Here is a 24,420-nt window from a genome sequence, read left to right as displayed (position 1 = left end):
AGCAGGAATGAACAAATTGTCTTTGTTTCTTAGAAATGAGTCTTTTGGGGGGCTGGTGAGATAGCTCAGTGGTTAAGAGCACTGCCACCTGTCCAGAAGACCCACGTTCAGTTGTCAACTCCCACATGGCAACTCACAACTGTCTATAACCCCAGTTTCAGAGGATCTGGCACCCTGACACAGACATTCATGTAGGCAAAACACCAATGCACATGAAATTAAAAAAAAGAAAGAAAGTAAAGAAATTAGTCCTTTTGCCTGGTAAAGGTTGCTTTGGCCAGCATTTTCAAATTCAAGTCCCATCTATTTATTTAAGTCTCAAACCGACTCTTTCCTTTTTTTTCTTTTTGTTTTTGTTTTGTTTTGTTTTGTTTTGAGACAGGGTTTCTCTGTGTAATCCTGTAATCCTGGCTGTCCTGGAACTCACTCTGTAGACCCAGGCTGGCCTTGAACTCAGAAATCTGCCTGCCTCTGCCCCCCAAGTACTGGGATTAAAGGCGTGAGCCACCACTGCCCGGCTCAAGCCTACTTTCTGTCATGGCATCTATCCCTCCTGGGGGATACTGTGGGTAACAAGAAGGTGGGAGGCACCGTGGTAAGTGGTGCTGGCTCCTGGGGCTCCTGTGCATCTCACCTGATGTTATTGCAGGGTGTTAGTAGTTGTCCTAGTTGTCTGGCTGTGCGGATGCTATCATCAGAGGTCAAAGGTTAGGGACTCCTGGATGAGACCCCCTAACTAGCTGGTGACCCTGGGATAAGTGCCTGTGCCTACTTCAAGAGGATTGGGGATGTGTTTAGAGCAGCACCAGGTGAATTGTCAGCTTGAGGCCAGTGTTAGCAGTTCTCATTGACTCCTGTCCACTTATGTAGTAATAACAAGAGAAAGAATCCAACCATCCAATGTCCCAGCAGTCAGAAACTGCAGCCTAGCAGATCCCTTTAATCACACCCCTCAGACCACACCAAAGCCCATGGGGGACATCTGGTCTCACTCAAGCCCTGTGCTCAGGAAGTCGAATGCCGAGGGGAGCCAGCAGTAATGCAACTGTGGGATTTATAAGCTAAGCTGAAGACCAATTCTGGAAGCTTCCCCCCTCTCCCAGTACAATTAAACCCAGAGCTTTGGCACATGCTAAGCAAGAACTCAAACACTGATCTGTATTTTTCAATGGCTTCATCAAAGTGCCCAAGCTGGCTTTGAACTCATGATCCTCCTGTCTTAGACTCCCAAAGAGTTGGGGATTACATAACCTGAATACCCCACCACACCTATCTCTAACAGCCTTTTGAGCGGATAGAAGGACCTGTTGAGTTCCATAGGTTCACTCAAAGCTTAGATGCCACCTGAAGTCTACTTGCCTGCATCTGGAGCTGTCCATGCCCTGGCTGTCCCTCTAGACCTCTTAAGAGTTTCAAAGAAAGTTGAGAATAATGTCAAAGTCCCTTCTGTCTGCATTGCTCCTGTGTCAGACCCTTCTCCTATGATTTAAGTCTGGCTGACAGTCCCATCCCAAGCCCTTGGTTTCCAGCCAGAATTCCTACAATCACTGCTGTCTGCTTCAAGTCATTGGATTACACAGTTCTCAACACCTGCTCCTTGCCCTTACCTCCCTGCCTCTGGGAGTGTCCAGCTTTTGGAGGAAAGGATTCTGGGGCTGGTAATGGCTAAGGCCGTACAGTAGCCAGAAGCCAGCAGCCTATGATTATCTCAAGTTGGCTCTTGTCCCTACCCAATGCAGGGGAGCCCACAAAGAAGGTGTCTTCAGGAGCAGGTGCCTCTGGTCCACTGATGTGACAGGGATTAGATGTGAAGGTAACGTCAGACTCTAGCAAGGATCATGCTGGTACCTAGTGATTCTGGGTACGCTGGCATCTTCTGATTTTTGAGTGTCTGGCCTGGAACTTCCCAACAGGAATTTGAAGAACCCTGTAACATCAACCTCCCTGAAGAGCAGTTCTGTGAACCTCTTAAGATATCTGCCTGAAATTCTAACATAAAGCCATTACCATCTTCAACAGAGTGGCTGTGATTTTCTGCAAGAGCCTCAGATGGAGTGAGTCTATTGTTTCTTCATAAGATGTGAAGGTCATTAGAACCACTTCTTCCTGCACCTCCCTCCCTGCTGTATGTAATTGTGCTTCAGCTGCACAGCTTGGCAGATGCTGGTCTATAGAAAGCATTAACAATGGGGTGGAGGGTGAGACTCCATGTATGGGGAAGCCATGCTGGAGTGAGCCAGTGATGGCAGCTGTTTGGGGATTGCCCATGCTTCACTCATGCTCCTGCAAGCCCAGGGAACTCATTGACTTGTTAAGCTAGACCCGGTAGAGTTTCTCACTCTAGTCTGTCATTAGTGCAATGGCCTGATGTGAAATCAGGTAGCAAAATGGGTATGGTGGCTCATGGCGGAAATCCTGTAACTCAGGGCCAAGGTCAGAGAATCACCACAAGTTCCAGGGAAGTTGAGGTTACACAGTGAGTCCCAGGCCTACTTGAGCTATAGGGTGAGGATCTGTCTCAGAAAAAACAAAATTAGGTGACAATTTCACTTGCCTATAGGAAGACCATTTAGCTCTTGGCCTGGAACTTACAGATATCCTAAAGGTGTATGCCTCCGTGCCTGGTTTTAAGCATATTCTTTATAGTGTTTTCATTTTAAATAGACATTGTAATTGTACAGTTAGGGTGGAAAGTGGTATTTTTATATATGTTTACTGTGTAGCAATTGGACCAACATATCTGTTACCCCAGATATTTGTTCTAAATATTTTTTTAATTTTATGTGTGTGCTGGTGCCCATGGAGGTCAGAAGCATCAAATGCCCTGGAGCTGAACTTAGAGGAGGTTGTGAGCCATCTGAAGTGGGTCATCTGGAGGAGCAGACTATGCTCCTAACTGCTGAGCCATCTCTCCAGTCCTAGTAGGTATGTGAAAATAATGACCTTCCCCAGCCTAAGCTATACTACGTGGTTGTTTTCCACACACTAGCTGGACCCTTGTTCAACTTCTGAACTCTGCTTGTTAAATGAAACACTAGTTCATGCCTGTTTCTCTCCTACAGAGAGCAGGGGTGGCAAATGGTTGTCTGTCTGCTTCCTGTGGCTGCTGTAAGGAAGTATCACAAACCAGGAGCTTGCATTACCAGAAACACATTCTCACTGGCTGTGTAGAACAAGGATTGTGGCAGGGCCTGGCACTCCCCAGAAGTCTCTACCTGTGTTCCTCTGTCCATTTCTCTGCATGTATGGGTGTCTGTGTCTTCTCTTCCAGCAATACCAGCTGTAATAAGTTACACCACCATGTTCCATCTTGCATGACCAGAACATGAAATCAATGCCAGAGGCAGACATGGGCAGAAGGCGTAGTTACTATATCATGTTCTATGTTACACAGGCAGGGTTGCCGTTACTGCCATCTCTGCAGGTTGGATTTGAAAATATAGCTTGGGAATCAGACTTGTGGGGCCTTTGAAGATCTGCTACTTTCTCCCTTAGCAGAGCGGCCGTGAGACCTAGCTTATGGCTATGTGTCTCTAGGTTGTCCCATTCCTTTGTGGGCAGACCACTTCTCATGACTATGGCCACTGCTGTAGGAGAGGGGGGGCATTTAGGGCCCAGAATGCCCTGCTGCCACACTCTGCCAGCTTGCCCATCTGTACTGCCTGGAGGGTCCATGTTAGTGCCTCTGTCCCAATCTGTACAACCCACAATGCACTGCTGTTCCTTTCCTTCTTGGGTTTGCTTTGCCTCAGTGAATAGCTGGGGTTCCACTCAGTGGTCTTACCTACATGTTCAATACCTGGAAATGCTAAGAGCAAAGCTGCTTTAGCCCATGCATCCCTCTGCACTTCTGCAGCTGACACACAGTGAACTACTTCTTACAGGCTGACTTATGGCTTTGTAGCTTCTCTACCTCCACCCTCGGGGAACCTGTCTCATCTCCTCACAGTGAGATAGGTAGGCCTGAGATGCTTCTAAACAGAAGCCCAAGGAAGGATTGTGCTGACCTGTGAGGTTCCATCCTAGAAAGCCACCTGGTGTCTTCTCTCCCAGGAAGTACACCTATGGAGCCACAGCTGCCAGAATGGACATGCAGTCACCCTGAAGCCTCATGAGACCAGAGATATAAGGTACATACCTCAGATGATCCTGTCTGATGACTATTTGAAAGACACTGTGTGGCCTCCTGTGGTCTCACACTATTAAACTCGACAATACATGCCTATGGTACCCCAGGCTGGTACAGGGACAGAGTGGCAGGATACTTACAGCAGACACTAACATACTTGTCACATGGGCTTTGTGGCAACTGGGATCCATGCCTGCCCCTGAACTCTCTGAAGATACCCTTTACAGGTACCAGGCAGGTTCTGGCTGCTGTTTTTTAAATCATCAGCGAAGGCTAGACACATTCATCTTAGGTGCTGATTCTTAGCAGGGCTGAGAACAAACAGGCAGGAGCAGGTGGAGAGGAACACACTTGGGTTGGACCTAGACACACTTTATCTTACAAGCCAGTGGTGCTGAACTGGGCTTGCTGTCATAACGGCAGTCCCAGGCAGCTTGCCAGAGCCCCACCCCACACAGCAACTGGCCTGCTGCCACCCTGCAGTTGCTCTGGGAAACCTGCAGTGTGTGCTCATCAGAGCCAGACAGCCAACTGAGTGGCTTTTGTCTGGGACTCAGGGGGACCCGTTGGGCTGAGTCGGCCTTTTCCCTACTCCAATACCACCAAATGTGCCAACACAGCAGAGATTAGCTCAGCTTGCCAATGTGAGGGAAATTCCTCGGGCAGGCTGGCTGAAGGGGCTCAATGGACTAGGAGGCCTAAGTCGCAAGCTGCTGACCAGGCGCCTGTAGGTCAGCTCTCCAAGTGCTGAGAGGGCAGACCAGACCTCACCGTTCAGAAGAATTTATTATCAGTGTCCCAGAGCTGCTACCACTCTGCCTGATTCAGGTGTGAGAACAGCTGTAAACATGATCAGGGCACGGAGCCTGAGTAGCTGTGGCCTAGTCCATAGCGGCCAGGCTGGCAGGTGCGCCCCTCCTGGGCTGCCGTGGCATCACTGGAGGCTGCCATTCTGTAACATTTGCAGATACTCCTTGTACAGTTTCTCCTGGGCTTCAAAGAGCTTCTTCAGCTTCTTGGCCTGGCCCTTGCTCAGCTCTTTGCCTTCAGTGTCGTGGGTAGGCAGACCCTGCAAGGACCACACAGATGCCATCAGTTCCCTCTGCCCTCTGGTCCTCATCCCTGCTGGCAGGAGATGCCTCTCTCCCTGACTTGGCTGGATTTACTCAGGATCAGCATCCGCCCCCTTATTTATCTAGTGTGTTTTTGAGATGGGGGATACATCTCAAGACAGAAGCTGGCTGTGCAGTGGTTGCGCATGCCTTTAATCCTGCCACTCAGGAGGCAGAGGTAGGCAGATCTCTGAGTTCCAGGACAGAGTGAGTTCCAGGACAGCCAGGGCTACAGAGAAACCTTGTCTCAAAAGCCAAAAAAAAAAAAAAAATGGGGCTGGCTTCAAGCTTGAACTCCTCCTGCCTCCATCTCTAAAGTGCTGGGATCACAGGTGTGAGTCTACACCTCTGGTTGTCTGGACACCATCACTGGTGTGAGTCTACACCTCTGGTTGTCTGGACACCATCACTGGTGTGAGTCTACACCTCTGTTTGTCTGGACACCATCACTGGTTTGAGTCTACACCTCTGTTTGTCTGGACACCATCACTGGTGTGAGTCTACACCTCTGTTTGTCTGGACACCATCACTGGTGTGAGTCTACACCTCTGTTTGTCTGGACACCATCACTGGTTTGAGTCTACACCTCTGTTTGTCTGGACACCATCACTGGTTTGAGTCTACACCTCTGTTTGTCTGGACACCATCACTGGTGTGAGTCTACACCTCTGGTTGTCTGGACACCATCACTGGTGTGAGTCTACACCTCTGTTTGTCTGGGCACCATCACTGGTGTGAGTCTACACCTCTGTTTGTCTGGACACCATCACTGGTGTGAGTCTACACCTCTGTTTGTCTGGACACCATCACTGGTTTGAGTCTACACCTCTGGTTGTCTGGACACCATCACTGGTGTGAGTCTACACCTCTGGTTGTCTGGACACCATCACTGGTGTGAGTCTACACCTCTGGTTGTCTGGACACCATCACTGGTGTGAGTCTACACCTCTGGTTGTCTGGACACCATCACTGGTTTGAGTCTACACCTCTGGTTGTCTGGACACCATCACTGGTGTGAGTCTACACCTCTGTTTGTCTGGACACCATCACTGGTTTGAGTCTACACCTCTGGTTGTCTGGACACCATCACTGGTTTGAGTCTACACCTCTGGTTGTCTGGACACCATCACTGGTGTGAGTCTACACCTCTGTTTGTCTGGACACCATCACTGGTTTGAGTCTACACCTCTGGTTGTCTGGACACCATCACTGGTGTGAGTCTACACCTCTGGTTGTCTGGACACCATCACTGGTTTGAGTATACACCTCTGTTTGTCTGGACACCATCACTGGTTTGAGTCTACACCTCTGTTTGTCTGGACACCATCACTGGTTTGAGTCTACACCTCTGGTTGTCTGGACACCATCACTGGTTTGAGTCTACACCTCTGGTTGTCTGGTCACCATCACTGGTTTGAGTCTACACCTCTGGTTGTCTGGACACCATCACTGGTGTGAGTCTACACCTCTGGTTGTCTGGACACCATCACTGGTTTGAGTCTACACCTCTGGTTGTCTGGACACCATCACTGGTGTGAGTCTACACCTCTGGTTGTCTGGACACCATCACTGGTTTGAGTCTACACCTCTGGTTGTCTGGTCACCATCACTGGTTTGAGTCTACACCTCTGGTTGTCTGGACACCATCACTGGTTTGAGTCTACACCTCTGGTTGTCTGGTCACCATCACTGGTGTGAGTCTACACCTCTGGTTGTCTGGACACCATCACTGGTGTGAGTCTACACCTCTGGTTGTCTGGACACCATCACTGGTGTGAGTCTACACCTCTGGTTGTCTGGACACCATCACTGGTGTGAGTCTACACCTCTGTTTGTCTGGACACCATCACTGGTTTGAGTCTACACCTCTGGTTGTCTGGTCACCATCACTGGTGTGAGTCTACACCTCTGTTTGTCTGGACACCATCACTGGTGTGAGTCTACACCTCTGGTTGTCTGGACACCATCACTGGTGTGAGTCTACACCTCTGGTTGTCTGGACACCATCACTGGTGTGAGTCTACACCTCTGTTTGTCTGGACACCATCACTGGTTTGAGTCTACACCTCTGGTTGTCTGGACACCATCACTGGTGTGAGTCTACACCTCTGTTTGTCTGGTCACCATCACTGGTGTGAGTCTACACCTCTGGTTGTCTGGACACCATCACTGGTGTGAGTCTACACCTCTGGTTGTCTGGACACCATCACTGGTGTGAGTCTACACCTCTGGTTGTCTGGACACCATCACTGGTGTGAGTCTACACCTCTGGTTGTCTGGACACCATCACTGGTGTGAGTCTACACCTCTGGTTGTCTGCACACCATCACTGGTGTGAGTCTACACCTCTGGTTGTCTGGACACCATCACTGGTGTGAGTCTACACCTCTGGTTGTCTGGACACCATCACTGGTGTGAGTCTACACCTCTGGTTGTCTGGACACCATCACTGGTGTGAGTCTACACCTCTGGTTGTCTGGACACCATCACTGGTGTGAGTCTACACCTCTGGTTGTCTGGACACCATCACTGGTTTGAGTCTACACCTCTGTTTGTCTGGACACCATCACTGGTGTGAGTCTACACCTCTGGTTGTCTGGACACCATCACTGGTGTGAGTCTACACCTCTGTTTGTCTGGACACCATCACTGGTTTGAGTCTACACCTCTGTTTGTCTGGACACCATCACTGGTTTGAGTCTACACCTCTGTTTGTCTGGACACCATCACTGGTGTCAGTCTACACCTCTGGTTGTCTGGACACCATCACTGGTGTGAGTCTACACCTCTGTTTGTCTGGACACCATCACTGGTGTGAGTCTACACCTCTGTTTGTCTGGACACCATCACTGGTGTGAGTCTACACCTCTGTTTGTCTGGACACCATCACTGGTTTGAGTCTACACCTCTGGTTGTCTGGACACCATCACTGGTGTGAGTCTACACCTCTGGTTGTCTGGACACCATCACTGGTGTGAGTCTACACCTCTGGTTGTCTGGACACCATCACTGGTGTGAGTCTACACCTCTGGTTGTCTGGACACCATCACTGGTTTGAGTCTACACCTCTGGTTGTCTGGACACCATCACTGGTGTGAGTCTACACCTCTGTTTGTCTGGACACCATCACTGGTTTGAGTCTACACCTCTGGTTGTCTGGACACCATCACTGGTTTGAGTCTACACCTCTGGTTGTCTGGACACCATCACTGGTGTGAGTCTACACCTCTGTTTGTCTGGACACCATCACTGGTTTGAGTCTACACCTCTGGTTGTCTGGACACCATCACTGGTGTGAGTCTACACCTCTGGTTGTCTGGTCACCATCACTGGTGTGAGTCTACACCTCTGGTTGTCTGGACACCATCACTGGTGTGAGTCTACACCTCTGGTTGTCTGGACACCATCACTGGTGTGAGTCTACACCTCTGGTTGTCTGCACACCATCACTGGTGTGAGTCTACACCTCTGGTTGTCTGGATACCATCACTGGTGTGAGTCTACACCTCTGGTTGTCTGCACACCATCACTGGTGTGAGTCTACACCTCTGGTTGTCTGGACACCATCACTGGTGTGAGTCTACACCTCTGGTTGTCTGGACACCATCACTGGTGTGAGTCTACACCTCTGGTTGTCTGGACACCATCACTGGTGTGAGTCTACACCTCTGGTTGTCTGGACACCATCACTGGTGTGAGTCTACACCTCTGGTTGTCTGGACACCATCACTGGTGTGAGTCTACACCTCTGTTTGTCTGGACACCATCACTGGTGTGAGTCTACACCTCTGGTTGTCTGGACACCATCACTGGTTTGAGTCTACACCTCTGGTTGTCTGGACACCATCACTGGTGTGAGTCTACACCTCTGTTTGTCTGGACACCATCACTGGTTTGAGTCTACACCTCTGGTTGTCTGGACACCATCACTGGTGTGAGTCTACACCTCTGTTTGTCTGGTCACCATCACTGGTGTGAGTCTACACCTCTGGTTGTCTGGACACCATCACTGGTGTGAGTCTACACCTCTGGTTGTCTGGACACCATCACTGGTGTGAGTCTACACCTCTGGTTGTCTGGACACCATCACTGGTGTGAGTCTACACCTCTGGTTGTCTGGACACCATCACTGGTGTGAGTCTACACCTCTGGTTGTCTGCACACCATCACTGGTGTGAGTCTACACCTCTGGTTGTCTGGACACCATCACTGGTGTGAGTCTACACCTCTGGTTGTCTGGTCACCATCCTTAGTCCAGTGTGCTGGTCTGGCGGTGGAGCTCTAGCAGCTGAGAACAGAGAAAAGTCTGGAGCACTCTCTTCTTCTTCTTCGTTTTTTGTTTTGGTTTTTTTTTGGTTTGTTTTTTTGTTTGTTTGTTTTTGAGACAGGGTTTCTCTCTGTAGCCCTGGCTGTCCTGGAACTCGCTATGTAGCCCACGCTGGCCTCGAACTCAGAAATCCGCCTGCCTTTGCCTCCCAAGTGCTGGGATTAAAGGCGTGTGCCACCACTGCCCGACTGGAACACTCTTCTTAGGGTGTGAGGAGCAGAGTCCCACTAGGGCCTATAACTTCTCAGCTCAGAGGTGGCCAGGCAGATGCAGCAATGAATCCAAGGGCCTGCAGAGAGACACCTAAGGAACAAAGCTGTGGCCTTGGCACCTTGGGCGGTTGGGAGGGTGCCGTGCCTGCATAACCTACAAATTCCTTTTTCTGCCACCTTAACTGGGCCTGGGATCAGAGTCTACAGTGCTAGAGGCCAGAGCTCACTACAGAACTGGCAGAGACAGCCTAGCTTAGCTTTTGGCCCAACAGGAGATGAATGGTCCCAGCTGTCCTTACGGGAGACCTACTCCAAACCGGAGACCCACTGGCCCAAGGCTGAAAGTCCAAGGTTAGGACTCCAGCTTGGATGATGTGGGCTACCAAAGTCTCAAGAGCAAAGGGTTGGCTTACATTTTCATCAAATTTAGAATACTTGTTGACTTCTGACAGGAACATCTCACTGGGTGGTGTCTTCATCTTGGCCAGCTTTGCTGCCTGGAAGATACAACACACACAGACAAAATATATGACACAGTCAGAGCAGCACACAGACCAGCCCACCAACCATGCTCCCCACCCTACCTCCTCTACCACATGGCTTCCATGCCCTTAAACTCAAAATAAGCCCAGCAGAAAAACTTGGATGGAAACCAAAAGCAGGGAGCAAAAGACCACCTAAGCATCCACTCCAGAGGCCTGGGGGCTGCAGTAATCCTCAGGTGGTAGGACAGTGGAGCTGGGGGTCCATTAAGGGCAATCTGTCCTTTGCTGATGCCAGGACACCATCTGAGGGATGCAGGCAGAGGCCAGCTCCGCTCCAAAGGGTACTTGTTCTAAGCCCAAGGAAGACACAGAGACCTGTGTGGCAGGGCTCAAAGTGGGATTTTTGCCCAGGAGACCCTGCACCCTAAATAAACAAGTAAAATAGTTACTTCTTGCTCCTGTTTCTTTCTGGCCGCCTCCTCTTTCTTCCTCCTCTTCTCTTCTTCAGCCTAGGGAAGGAGCACATGCCTGAGATGTGTTCTTGAGCCACCCTGCTATTCTGTCAGGCCCTAGCCATTCCATGGTGCTTGACCATGGCCCTGAATGTCACTATCAGCATTGCTCCTTTTTCAAAGGTCCCCAGGAGAGAGCTGCCTTGGGCCTACCCAAGCTGGTGTCCACCCAATATGGTGCCTGCCTGTGCCCAGTCTGTGGAGCACAATGACTCCAAGGTGCCCATTCACCCATTCACTGCATCTAGAGTTATGATAGTGAGCAGAGAGATAGTGAGTCCTTTTTCTGCTTAAAACAGAGTCTTGCTGTATAGCCAAGGTTAGTCTGCAACTCATAGTAATTGCCCTGGCTCAGCCTCTTAGTTACAGACATGCATCATTACATTTACTATGAAAACACACTTCTGTTCTTTTTCCCATTTTGACACCCAAGTTGTTACAGGTATCACTGAGAGTGGGGACAAGGAGAGGGACACTTGGCAGCAGGTGGGAGCCAGGTGACACACACACTTCCTAAGTGATGAGCTTCACTTTAGCTGAGGGATCCACTTGTTCCAGGCAGTACTGTCCTTCCGCTCCCACTGAGGGCAACAGCCCTGAATCTATTCCATAGCTGTGGGGCTTAACAAGGTGAAAAAGAACTCCAGCAAGCCGAGGGTGTAGCTGGCACCTCACTGGACACACCAAGTTCGTGCAGGCCATGATTCAGAGTCATACAGCTTCATGCCCTGGAGCTGATCAAGGCCAAGTGGGCACTCAAGTGCATCAAGAAGAGGGTGGGGTCCTGTAGAGTCAACTCACTCGCTGCTCTTACAAAGAAACAAAGTTTTTCCTAGCACCCTTTTCGGGTAAGCCACAGCCACCTGTAACTCCAGCTCCATGAGGGTCTGGTATCTTCTGGCTTCTGTGAGTACCCACACAAATGATGTGCATACACTCACACACAGGTAGACACAAATAAGAATACAAATCTTTAAAAAGGGATGGAAGCTGGAAGGTGGCTCAGTGCTGAACAGCACTTACTGTGCTTCCAAAGGACCCAAGTAGGATCCTAGCACCCATGTCAGGACCCAGGGCTCATTTTTGGACTCTATAGGTGCCTGTACGCCTGTGGCATACACTCATCTATATGCATACACATAAATAAAAATGTTAAGGGGTTGGGATGTAAAACCAAGAGAAACCAGGAAGGGCTGAGCAACAACCAGCAGAAGCCATGAGAAACCTGCACCAAGGGCTGAGCCACCATCCTCCCTGCTGCTACTCCCCAATAAATATACACTACACTAAAATAGATAAAACATTTAAAACATAAACAAAACCAACACTTGAAAGGGGATGGTGGTGCACCCCTGTAATCTTAGCACTTGGGAGGTAACAGCAGTAGGATCAAGAGTTCAATTAGCAGCTGGGCATGGTGGCACACACCTTTAGTCCCAGCACTCAGGAGGCAGAGGCAGGCGGATTTCTGAATTCGAGGCCAGCCTGGTCTACAAAGTGAGTTCCAGGACAGCCAGGGCTATACAGAGAAACCCTGTCTCGAAAAACAAACAAACAAACAAACAAACAAACAAACAAACAAGAATTCAATTAGCTAAATCCTGAGCTTGGGATACAGGAGACCCTGTTTCAACAAAACACAACAGAATAAACTGCTAACTCAACTACCAACCCCTTTACATTTTGTGGAGACAAGGTCACACTATGTAGCCTTGGCTAGCCTGAAATGAACTATGTAAACCCAGCTGGTCTCAAACTCAGAGAGATATACTTTGTCTGCATCCTTAGTGTTGAGATTAAAGGAATGTACCACAACACTCAGCCAAAGGGTCCCTTTTCTGAATTAGTTACCTACCCGGTTAACTTATTTTTATGATTTTTGGGGGGGAGAGGGGGGAGGGCATAGGGGGTGGGTTCGAGACAGGGTTTTTCTTTGTGGCCCTGGCTGGCCAGGAACTCGTTCTGTAGACCAGACTGGCTTCAAACTCGTAGAGATCCACCTGTCTCTGCCTCCCAAGTGCTGGTATTAAAGGCATGTGCCACAACTCTCCAGCCCCAAACATCCATTCTTAAAACAACATAAAAATCCAACAGTGTTTTCATATTCAGCAAAATCAAGCTCCATCACGTTGACTTACTAACCTTTTTCTTTTCTTCCTTCTCTTTCAGTAAAGTGTCTCTGTCCACCAACTTTACCACTGTTGGCAGCCCTAAAAGTAGACAGTTGGTGAAACCCAGGGTGTTAGCTGAGGCCCCAACAGCACTTCCGCACGGGGATCCAGGACACTGCCTTCTGGCTCACACAGACAAAAACCAGCACCAGGGAAAGGAAACTGGTAAAAAAGATTTTAAAACAGGGCCGGGCTGCAGATCAGGGGTAGAATGCTTGCTTGTGTAGCACTGCTTGAGGCCCTGAGATTCCATCCCAGCACTACAAAAACACAAAACCATGGGAAAATAGGAAGGCCTTGCCTATCTGGAATCATTTTAGCAGGTGTGGTGGCTCACACCTGCAAATCCAGTACCTGGGAGGCTAGGCAGGAGAACTGCCATGTGTTCAAGCCTAGCCTGAGCTACCTAGTAAAATGCTGTCTCAAAAGTCAAGATTAAAAACAGTGCACTGTCCAACGTCCATTGTCTTTTCCTTCCTTTTTTTGAAGATTTATTTATTTATTTTATGTATGTGAGTACACTGTAGTGGTATAGATGGTTGTGAGCCTTCATGTGGTTGTTGGGAATTGAATTTTTTTAGGACCACTGCTTACTCCAGTCAACCCCACTCACTCAGTCCCTGCTTGCTCTGGCCCAAAGATTTGTTTATTATTATACATAAGTACACTGTAGCTGTCTTCAGATACATCAGAAGAGGGTGTCAGATCTCATTACGGGTGGTTGTGAGCCACCATGTGGTTGTTGGGATTTGAACTCAGGGCGTTCAGAAGAACAGACAGGGCTCTTAACCCCAGTGAGAAGGAAATGAGTAGCTTGCTCAAGTCAGCCACTGCTGTCAGTCACCTTCAGACAGGCACAGGTGGTCTTGGACGAGCGTTTTGTTCCTACCCCATGAAACTCTTTGAATATTAAAGACTTGGATTTTTTTTGTCCTGTGTAGTAGCAAAAGGCTCCAGGAGAAAGCTTGCAGTGAGACCAGGGTACATGCAGTTTATCTCCCCAAGAGTGTGAGGAAATCACCCACCTTCATGGTCTTCAAACCGGACCCCAAGCTCAGGCAGGATGTCATCCCGGAGGGCATCACTGAGCTGTAGAACCTCAAGAACTGTGGTCAAGAAAAAGCAGCTCCTTTAGACTGCAGAAGGCCTAGGTCCTAAACCTGTGTTTCCTACAGTGCTGCTGAGTGGGTGCTGGCTGCTGGATATGGAGAGAAGCCAGGAGGCTACCCATGCCACCACTGCCACACAAGTCCAAGGCAGAGCACAGGCTCACAGCCACCCTCATGGCAAGCACCTAGGGTCCAAGACGGACAATTGGCTGTTCTAGCACTGCAGACCAGTGCTTGGGAGCCAGGACCTGTCTGATAACATTCTGTGGACTGCCCCTAGAGATGCTGAGCAGGGAGAAGTCAGCTGCCCAGAGCCTAGTACAGCCAAACTTTGCTCCATAATGACAAGGCTCCATAATACCCAAAGCTACGGTCATTGCCAGCCTGGCTCAGCACTGAGGCCATGTCCCTTCATGCATGTCCCCAGACCAATGATATACTTATTCAGTGACTCTGCCTGAGTCATACTGCTGTCCCCCAGTTGCTGCCTATCTCACTTGGAGATGTCAGTCTGGTGTGACCACAGGTGTGGATATGGAAGGGTCACTTGGCAGGGAGCTTGGTTAGCCTGGTCAGACCTGGCCTGGTCACCACAAGAAGTGGCTGCCCCAAGGCTGAGCGAGAGCACACAGGAGAGCAGGAGGCAGGGACGCTGAACCGAGCCAACAGAGCAGGTAGGAGTCAGAGGACTGCGGGTGTGAGCAGTCTCTGAAGGTTAGCACATTCCTAACCTCTGAGTCGGTTTCTCTGTTGGTGCTAGTACTTATGATGACCAGCTGTGATTACCCTTCTCTGTGGAGGGTAAAGGGATAGATACTGGAAAGCTAGGCCAGCACCATGGTCCACAGCAGATACAACACAGATTCTCAACTGCTCAGGCTGAGACTCCAATTCCCCTTGCATTTAGGAACTAAGAGTCCTAAAGGTTTTGATCATAGATAGTTTTTGGTTTTGTTTTATCCTAGATTTTTTTTTTTTTTTTTTTTTTTTTTTTTTTTTTTTTTTTTTTTTTTTGGACATAAAAGCTCTGCTTTCCCTGAAGGAAACATACCCAAGGGCATCAGGCTAGCTCCTCCATAGCCACAACCTCACAGCACTGCAGGTGTTTGCAGGATCTCCTTAAGAAGCAAACTCTGCTTAGAAATATGGACATCTGCAGTCTGTGGGCTCCCCTCCAAGACAGAGTGCCTCCTGGGGACACCTGTGCTAGCAGCAGCTGATTCCCCAGAACCACCTGGCACAAATCGTGGTGTCTTTCTCCGCACCCTGAGTAATCCTCTATCTCTCAAATCATACACCTCCTAACTTTGGAGGATGAAGAACTGGTGTGCACAGGCAGCCTGGCACCACCATGCACAAAGCAGAGCATGACTCTAGCTCTGGCCCCAGAAGGAGTTTCTCCAAGCACCCTCAGACTTCAGCAGGACAAGCCACTCTCCAGTGTCTCAAGCCTAGGTAACCAGGAACAGAAAGGAGATACAGTGCAAACCAAAGGGCATGCTGGCTGTGCATAGGGCCCTTTCTCTGGCCTCTATCGGAACAAGAGCTGCGCAGACACCTGGCCCTTGGCCCAAGGAAAGGTTCTGCCTGAGATGTTCTAAGTCAAAAGCAACTCTGACCCAATGCAATGCTGCCCCGAGAGTGCTGAGAATAGGGGAGGTCCAGTTTGGCATGGGGTTTATATGCCTACACACCACGGACAGCCACCACAGGTAACCCAGCAGAGGGTGGGGTGCACAGCATGGGGCCTTACCTTTTTTCTCTCGGGCAATCTTTCGCACTCCCTCTCTGAATTCCGATAACACCTGAAGGTAGGGCATGACTGTTGACTCGAGCTGTTGGAAAGAACGGATTTGAGTCACAAGAGCCATTGCTGTTTTATAACTGAATATCCAACAGTTCAGTGGATATGCCACAGGATACATGCTGCTGGACCCCATGTCCTGAAGCTCACAGGTCCTCTTCATGCCCAGTGGTATGGGAGCAGCATGTGCTGGAGTGCAGCCAGACCCTATCTCCACCCTTCTTGGACAGCCTGAAGAAGCTAGCCACCACACTGCCAACCTTAGCTCCAAGTACCTAATATAGGTGATGTGGGCCAGGGAGCAAAAGGTACATTTGGGCTTTCAATAGGATACACTTCAGCAGACACTATTCTGTCCATTGCTGACACGATGTGTTTTCCTCAGAACAGACACAGTTGTCAGAAACTTGTCCATACCACCATTTTCAATGGGCTGTCAGGATGCACTGACTGCTTGTGGTCACATGTGGGCCTGCTGAGTCATCTTATAACTTACATGCACATGAATAGCTGAACAAAGGGTCACCACCTACAATGACACTAAGGATAAAGCCAGGGAACCCAAAACCACACTGGGCAAAACCCAAACAGGAGTCTGAATCTAGAACTATCTTACAGTGTACTTCTCTATCTCCAGGACCGAAGATGTCTGGGACTTCTGAATAGGGTCTTCCTATGTCTCAGTTACACAGCAGCTGGAGAGCCAAGATAAGGAAGTGGGAGAAGCATTGGCTGGAAGGCAAGAGAGAGCTGAAGTATGAGCTAACTAGGCCTGGCCCTCCTCCAGCAAACTGAAGGGAAACTGTCTCAAAGCAGCAGAGGCTCTGGACTTCCACAGTGAAGTAGATCTTATCTCCAACCCCTTTGGACAGCTTAAATAGGCTAGTCACCATACAGCCAACCTTGGCTTCCAGTACTCAAGGAGGCTCCCTGGTAGAGGGCAGAGTCTATCTCCAAGAGTCCTGGGGCTGGAATCCTGCTGCCCAGCTTCTACCTGGGCACAAGAGGTTCAGGCTCAAGTCTGCCTCTCTGGTTCCCACAGAACCTTTTAACTTGAAAGTTATCACCTGAACTTTATAGTGGGAGTTGTGGGATAGAGGATACTTGGCCTCACAGGCTTACCATGTTCATTTATGGCTGCTTCTTCCTTCAAGCCAACGTTAAGGGGTTAATGAAGCCATCTGGGGATGCAGGATGTGATATATCTTAAGATGCCTCCCCAAGATCACAGCATTGCTGAAGACTAAAAGCTACCTTTAAGTTCAAAGGCAAAACAACTTTCACCTACGAGTTCTGTCTTGTTTTTTTTTGTGTGTGTGTGTGTGTGTCTGTGTGTTTTCAAAGAAAAGGGGGGAGGGGGCTGGAGAGATGGCTCAACACTTGGTGGCTTTGTAGAGGATCCAAATTCAGTTCCTAGCATCTATATCGGGTGACTCACAATCACCTGTAACTCCAGCTCCAGGGAATCTGATACCTTCTTCTGAGGTCACCTGCATTCACTGCAAATACCCATCCCCCCCAGATACACACAATTAAAAATAAAATGTTTAAAAAGAAAGAAAAAAAGAAAGCTGGCAGAGTTTTCGTTAGGAGGACAGAGGAGCCTTGTGTGGATTTTTAAAAAGCCCCAGCAGTGATTCCTATCTGGCAAAGTCTAGAAGCCACCACACCAACAGTTCTCGCTGACAGTTTCTTCCTTCACTTGCGCTGAGCTAGCTTAGACTTGACAGCCCAGTGTGGAGGAGGGGCCTCTTGGGTTGCTCATCAGTAGGAAGCAGCTCTGAGACAGCTTTGTCTTTCCATTTGTACTGAGCTACTGTTTGCATTAGCACAGCAGACGCTCCATCTAAATATTTATATACACTTTCTTAGTTTCGTAATGAAAGAGTGCTCTCTGCAGAAGAAGGGGGGCGGGAATCCTAAACAAGCTTGCCTTATGTAGCACAGGAACATAACTGTCATATGTGTCCATCAGCCCACTCGACCTACAAGTACTGAAGTCAGCTGTGGACCACGGGTCTGTTCTAACTGGGCTTCTTTGCATGCTTAGACTGGTACACAGATGCTCTATGAGAACACCACTTTCCAGTTTCTTGGCACTGGCTGCTAGAACAGGGGCTGGACCTGGCCTGACATGAGGTTCTGCCCAGCTCTGTGGGGAAAAGACAAATAGTGGGAGTTCCCCTAGGATAGCATTGTGGTATGTGAACTCATGGCCTTTAGGAAAAAGTCCACTGACTAGGGTGCCCACGCTCCAAATTCTCAGTGAGGTGGTTTGAATAGGAATCGCTAACATGAACTCATTCATGTGTTTGAATGCTTGACCCACAGGGAGTGGCACTATTGGAAGATGTGACCTTTTGGAGGATGTGTGTCACTGTGGGGGGAAGGCTTCGAAGTCTCCTATGCTTAACCTATGCCCAGTGTGGCTCAAAGTCCCTTCTGCTGTCTGTGGATCAAGATGTAGAACTTCAGCCCCTTCTCCAGCACCAAGTCTGCCTGCACACAGCCATGCTTTCCTGACATGACCATAATGGACAAACCTTTGAAACTGTAAGCCAGCCCCAAATTAAATATTTTCCTTTATATGTTGTCTCTTCACAGAAATAGAAACCCTAACTAAGACACTCAGGTTGAAGTATTTCAAGGAAAAAGAAATTGTGCGTTTGCACTGAACATGTACTGTCATTCCCTAAACTCCACAATGTAACCATCTGCACAACATTTATAACATGGGGGGTTATATACAACCTAGAGGTGACTTAAAACTTATAGAGGGGTACTGAGGAGAGAGCTGTTGGTAAAGTACTACTGGACAAGCATGAGGACCTGAGTTTGATCCCTAACATAAAAAAGCCAGGGTGACAGGACATGCCACTTATGATCCCAGTGCTGGGCAGGGACAGGTGAATCACTGGCGTTTGATGGCTAGCCAGCCTAGCCTAATTAGAGTCCTAGGTCAATGAGAAATCCACCTTAAAAAACAAAGCAGGAGGTTCAGAGGCTGACCTCTGACCTTTCTACATACACGCAAGCAGGCATGGAGATGTAAGGAGGAGCTACTGTGAAAGGGCCTAGGTGGCTTCAAGGCATAAAGATGGCGGCATCAGCTGACACGTGAGAATCCTTTCAGTGTGCTTTACTTACGTTCAGGTTGGTTCCAGGCCCACCAACTGGGAACCCCAGGGGGCTCTCCTCCTCTATGGCCCCAAAGATCTGAGGAAAAAAAACAGACAGGACTCAAACTGAGTGTAGAATGCACAGAATATATACAGAGGTGAGGTGTCACCAATGACCAGTACTGCTCATGAACTGTCCTGACTTCTCTGGGGACAGGAAGCCAGGTGGGTGGTCCCAACTGTCTGAGGCAGGAAAGAGCAACATCAAGTCCTTTAACCCTATCCCAGGGTACCTGCATCTATCCATGGTGCACTTCCCTGAAGGTCCATAACAAGGACAGGTAGAGGAGGCAAGAGCTGCTCTAGGGCATGGTGGCCTGGAGCCAGAACTGCTCTGCACAGATGTGCTCAGAGCCAAGGCCTTGCCACTCACTGGCTTTTGCTTTCAAACTCCAAGATGGGAGAAGAGCAGTGACCGACAGCTGTGATTATAGGTGGCTCTGAGGCTCTGCTCATACTTCAGGGAGGCCTCCAACCAGGATGACCACTCTGGTCAGCACGTGGCAGCTTCCAAGTACCACTCAGAAGCTAAGTTCTCATCACGGACCTGTCGCCAGGCTCACCTTCAGCATGTGGGTGAGGTACATGGCAATGTTCTCCAGCAGAGCCCGGTTGGGCCTCCTCCGTTCAGCCTTCCTGGCTGCCATGTAAAGGTTGCACTGACTGACCAAAGCCCTCATCTCTTCCATGACAGTCCGGGTGTCAATGTTATCACACAAGGCTTCGTGAACTGCTGTCTTCTTGCCATAGAAGCTGAGTAAGGAAAAGGAATGGAAGCAACAGTCAGGCCTGATGCTCCAGCACAGCTGTCTGGAGCCCAGCAACCAGAGTTACTGCCATCAGCAAGTATTGCACTTGTGACATGTGACAGGGACTGGCCTCATCAGCTACCCAGGACAGGCTATGATGGAGAGAGATCTTCAGCCAGCCAGCCCAGAACAAACACACACACACACACACACACACACACACTCACACTCACACACACACACTCACTCTCTCTCTCTCTCTCTCTCTCTCTCTCTCTCTCTCTCTCTCTCTGTCTCTCTGTCTCTCTCTCTCCCCTCACCCCCCACCAAGGAAAAAGTTCCACCTTACTTCTTATTTAGCTCCACTTCTTCAGCTTCCCACTTTTCAAACTGGCCAGTGATGTCTACAGGGGCTCGGAGGATGTCTTTCACATTTAAGAAAAACTCCTGAAGTTATGAAAGTCAGGTTAATGGCATTTGAACAAGCTTCTACCTACCAAGACTTGTCATCCTACTGACATGATGTTACTTAAGGGGAGATCTGTCAGCACAATGCAGAGTTCTAAAAGAACACTTATTCCTTGGGACAGAAACGTGATATAGTCCCTGGGCAGGAAGCCTGAGTCAGAATGAAATGTTCTGCATGTGAACATGACCTTCACTTTGCAGCTATCAGTTTTAAGAAGAGGCACCAAGTGGCCATCACTGTGCCCTGGCTTACATCAGAAGACCCACACCACCCACAATGCCCCTCCCACCTCTGGCAAGAACTGAGCACTCACGTTCATGAACTTTTCATACTGAAGAGCAGACTCCATAGTGTTGCTGGAATAGTCCAGTGTGTCTTTCCATGAGTGCATGAGGAATGCCAGTCGCAGCTGCCGTGCTGGGGAGCAGACACATGGCTGCCATTATTCCCAAGCAGCTGCTGGTACCCATGTCACGGGCTCCTGCAGCAGCTGTGCTCACCTGAGTGCTTCTTCAAGGCATCTTTAATGGTGATAAAGTTTTTCAGTGACTTGGACATCTTGCAGCCTGCTATCGTCAAGTGGCCCGTGTGCAAGAAGTACCTGACCCAGCAGTCATTTTCAAAGTAGGCCTGAGTATAAAGAAAGAGACAGGGAGAAGGCTTGGGCCTGGGGTGAGATCTCACCTGTCAAGAGGTGCTGGGTACTTAATGCATGGTGCATGCACCATGCATGAGGTAGGTGCCACTTCTCTTAAGTGGAGCACCTGAGGCTTGGAGGCAATGTGCTGGTGACCTGCCAGCAGGGCATGACTCGCTTGAACCTGTTAGTGCCTGTTAGTGAAGGTCAGGCTGTTATCACTGGGATTCAGACAAAATGACCAGGGTTCAACCCTCCCTTGGCTCCCAAAATTGATGTCAAGTTTATCAGGAGGCTCTTCCTGAGGGTGCTGCTGATGTCTGTCCAGTTGAGCAGGAGGACATCAGCTCCCTTTCTAGCAAGGCAACCTGTCTTTACCTACCTCTGACTGTGCCAGCTCATTGTCATGGTGGGGGAAGCGGAGGTCAAACCCTCCACCATGAATGTCCATTGAGGCTCCCAGGAGCGTGCCTGCCATAGCAGAACACTCTATGTGCCATCCGGGACGACCCTAGAGAGACATAAAGGGCCCTGCTGACCATTCCAAACCTGCCCAGGCCTTTATAACTGAAGCAAATGACCTTTATGCCTCTGAACCTCACTGCACCAGCTCAAAATCTTCACAGGAATAAACCAAGGGAAAACCTGTTTATATGGTTCAGTCAATCTGTGCTGTGGCTGAGCTAGAGCCTGGAAATTATTTCTAGATCCCCAAGCATTCAACAAGTGGCAAATAGCCACATATACCCAAGTCAAGGATGTCACACACTCATCTGGACCTCAGCACCAAGAACATCAACTTACATACATAGAAACCCAGAGCAGGGCCAGAGAGATGGCTCAGCGGTTAAGAGCACTGACTGCTCTTCCAGAGGTCCTCAGTTCAAATCCCAGCAACCACATGGTGGCTCACAACCATCTGTAATGAGGTCAGATGCCCTCTTCTGGTGTGTCTTGAGACAGCTATAGTATATGTACATATAATAAATAAATAAATCTTAAAAAAAAAGAAAAAAAAGAAAAGAAACCCAGAGCAGAAGTCTCCAAGGCAGCCAATCTGACTATACCCCACTAAACAGATCAGGAAACCGAGACCTAAGAAGAGAAGCTGCTTGCCCAGAGGCCCAGCACCTATGGGCCCTGCAGCTCTTCACTGCTCCAGAACCAGGTTCTGGTCCCAGCAGCACTGTCCACCCTTTTCCAGCACCCACTCCACCAACAGAGCTGCCCATTAGAGGACTAAAGGAGCTATGCTAGCAGCCTGTGACACCATCTCTTCTCACTGTCCCTTCTCCCACCAGTGGCTTACTTACCTTTCCCCAGGGGCAAGGCCAGGATGGCTCGCCTGGCTTGGAGGCCTTCCACAAGGCGAAGTCATTGGGAGAGCGTTTCTCACTAAGGCGGTCAGCCGAGATGCTCAGATCACCTGTGAATGGTTAAAGGCATTGGGCGGGGTCATGTAGTATCAGGTACCTATAGGAGTGTTAGCACTCAAAGCCACTCTATGTGTCCATGGTCGAACTTTCTTTCTTTTCTTTTCTTTTCTTTTCTTTTTTTTTAAAAAGATTTTATTTATTTATTTATTTATTTATTTATTTATTTATTTATTATATGTGTACACTGTAGCTGTCTTTAGACACTCCAGAAGAGGGCATCAGCTTTTTGTTACGGATGGTTGTGAGCCACAGTGTGGTTGCTGGGATTTGAACTCAGAACCTTTGGAAGAGCAGTCGGTGCTCTTAACCGCTGAGCCATCTCACCAGCCCATGGTCGAACTTTCTTGTTATTAGTCAATTAACTTGTGAGAGACCTGAGTACCGATCACTGCCTATCAGCAGTTAAGTCTGACTCTGAGTCAGAGTCTCAGCTACGGTGCTGGTTCTAGAGATACACCTGCCTCCTGAGCTGTGACGCCCTGTCTGTAGGAGGTTGTTGCACTTTGGGCTGAAGCTAAGTGGATGTGTGGCTCACTAGGGCACAGCTCTGGGGACCTGGTCCATGCAGGTGGGAGCCCAGGGTCAAGAGCACACTCAGCTGCCAGCATGTTGGTTTTCAGAGGGGCAAAGGTGTGGCCGAGCTGCTGTGCACCACTTTGTGGAAGCTGGGGTGAATGGTGACACTCCCCCTTGAATTTATGAAAGGGCTGAGAGAGATGAGGGTGCCTGCTAGGTGACTTTCCTGCCAGCTTCTCTGAGGCCTCTGAGCAGTGGTGGAGGGAACCACTGGCCAGAGGCACTTGGACAGGTATCGGATGACTAGAGACCCAAGAGGATAGCACTGTCTCCAAGTACACAAAAGACCTAGACAGAGCTGCTATGGAGATAGGGACCCCACTGGGGAATCGAGTCTATATTAGATCAGGCCCTGGACTACAGAAGTCTATCCAGTTCTTACATCCATGGAGCCCGGTGGGAAGCCCTGGAAAAGGAAGAACCCTTGCTATTCTAGGAAGCGAACTTGGAGGAGCCATTTTTGAGCTGTGGTGGGAGGGAGACAGTGCTAGGGCATCCTGAAACACAAGCTCCAGATGTGGGACATGCACTGGATGCAGAATGCTTGAGCAGGACTCCTGCTGTCACCTCCTGGCCCAGAGACAATTACTGTTATGTCTTGGAGTGTTCATCTGCAGATGAAAATAATCTCTTCATGAGAAATGCAGATACACGCAGCACCCAGGACAAACCTTAGCCTGGCTCCTGTTCCTTTCTGCCATTCCTCTGCCAGCAAGAAGCATCCAGAACCACAGCTATCAACATGCTCTTTCAGCTAATCTAGGCTAGCAGCCAGGTTTCCGTGTTATTTATGAGTGTGGAGAGCCAGCTCTCAGCATGTAAAGTCACTCATTCACCTGCTTTTACCTTCACTCCTCTGTGTTCTCCAAGCACTGCTCTTTCTTTGTTAGTTTCCTGCCTCGCTGCCTGGCTCATTTCCTTCCTCTCTGTTTATTCCCAGCTACATGTACCTGGCGGTCAGCATTATACCTGCCTCTTGTGCCTCTGTGGTCTCCTTTCCTCCTAGGGACTCGGGTAGCTTGCCGGTTTCCCATCCCTATAGTGTGAAGGCCTTGCATACCTGCACCTTGGTCAGACAATGAAAGGACTGTTTGGGAGTAGCTCAGAACTTTCTGCACCTGGCCTGTGGTCTGGGAACTTAAAAGGGAAAGATCCCAGAAGCTAGAGAGATGGTCAGTGGTTATGAGGGGAAAGGTGTTACTTGATTCCTTCAACCACACCTAGCATATTCAAAACTTTTAGTCCTCTGTTAACCATTGCCTACCCAACCTCTCTGATTCTGCAAAGTATGCAAGGCTGGCTCTCGGCACATGTCAGCATGTGGCCTTGGAGCCCTCAGCTTTATCACTGTGAAGTCACCTCTTTAACACCAAACACTTCATCTAGCCACTACTGGGCCCAACATCAGTGATGACCTGGCTTAGTTTCGCTCTTGCCAAGGTTCCCATGGTATTTTGTTGAGCTTTTCACTTCTGATATTTCTTTAGAATAGCGCCCCAAAGCTGATATTCTT

At 49.2% G+C, this 24,420-nt stretch overlaps 1 protein-coding gene across 4 annotated transcripts in view; it reads right to left on the bottom strand.

Moving 5' to 3' along the window:
- Window positions 1-4,896: 4,896 nt before the first annotated feature.
- The window catches only part of Cars1 (cysteinyl-tRNA synthetase 1), a 44,865-nt gene continuing 25,341 nt past the window's right edge, over window positions 4,897-24,420 (bottom strand). For 3 of the 4 annotated variants that reach the window (XM_021166707.2, XM_021166708.2, XM_085841135.1), the window contains 13 exons: window positions 22,209-22,321; window positions 21,278-21,406; window positions 20,759-20,888; window positions 20,572-20,675; window positions 20,139-20,236; window positions 19,604-19,793; window positions 19,009-19,077; window positions 15,811-15,892; window positions 13,974-14,054; window positions 12,920-12,987; window positions 10,715-10,774; window positions 10,194-10,277; window positions 4,897-5,198 (listed from right to left, as the gene is read on the bottom strand). In XM_021166707.2, coding sequence (XP_021022366.1) covers window positions 5,064-5,198; window positions 10,194-10,277; window positions 10,715-10,774; window positions 12,920-12,987; window positions 13,974-14,054; window positions 15,811-15,892; window positions 19,009-19,077; window positions 19,604-19,793; window positions 20,139-20,236; window positions 20,572-20,675; window positions 20,759-20,888; window positions 21,278-21,406; window positions 22,209-22,321 — 1,343 coding nt within the window. In that variant the 3' untranslated portion in view covers window positions 4,897-5,063. Of the gene's footprint in view, window positions 5,199-10,193; window positions 10,278-10,714; window positions 10,775-12,919; window positions 12,988-13,973; window positions 14,057-15,810; window positions 15,893-19,008; window positions 19,078-19,603; window positions 19,794-20,138; window positions 20,237-20,571; window positions 20,676-20,758; window positions 20,889-21,277; window positions 21,407-22,208; window positions 22,322-24,420 lie in introns of those variants that run through there. The other variant, XR_015047780.1, reaches the window with a different exon arrangement.

Source organism: Mus caroli, unplaced genomic scaffold (assembly GCF_978045245.1).
Source record: "Mus caroli unplaced genomic scaffold, Mus_caroli_1 scaffold_8, whole genome shotgun sequence".
In the NCBI taxonomy this organism is placed as follows: Eukaryota; Metazoa; Chordata; class Mammalia; order Rodentia; family Muridae; genus Mus; species Mus caroli.
The sequence above is the reverse complement of the archived record's forward strand: the minus strand, read 5'-3'. Positions and strand labels throughout refer to the sequence as shown.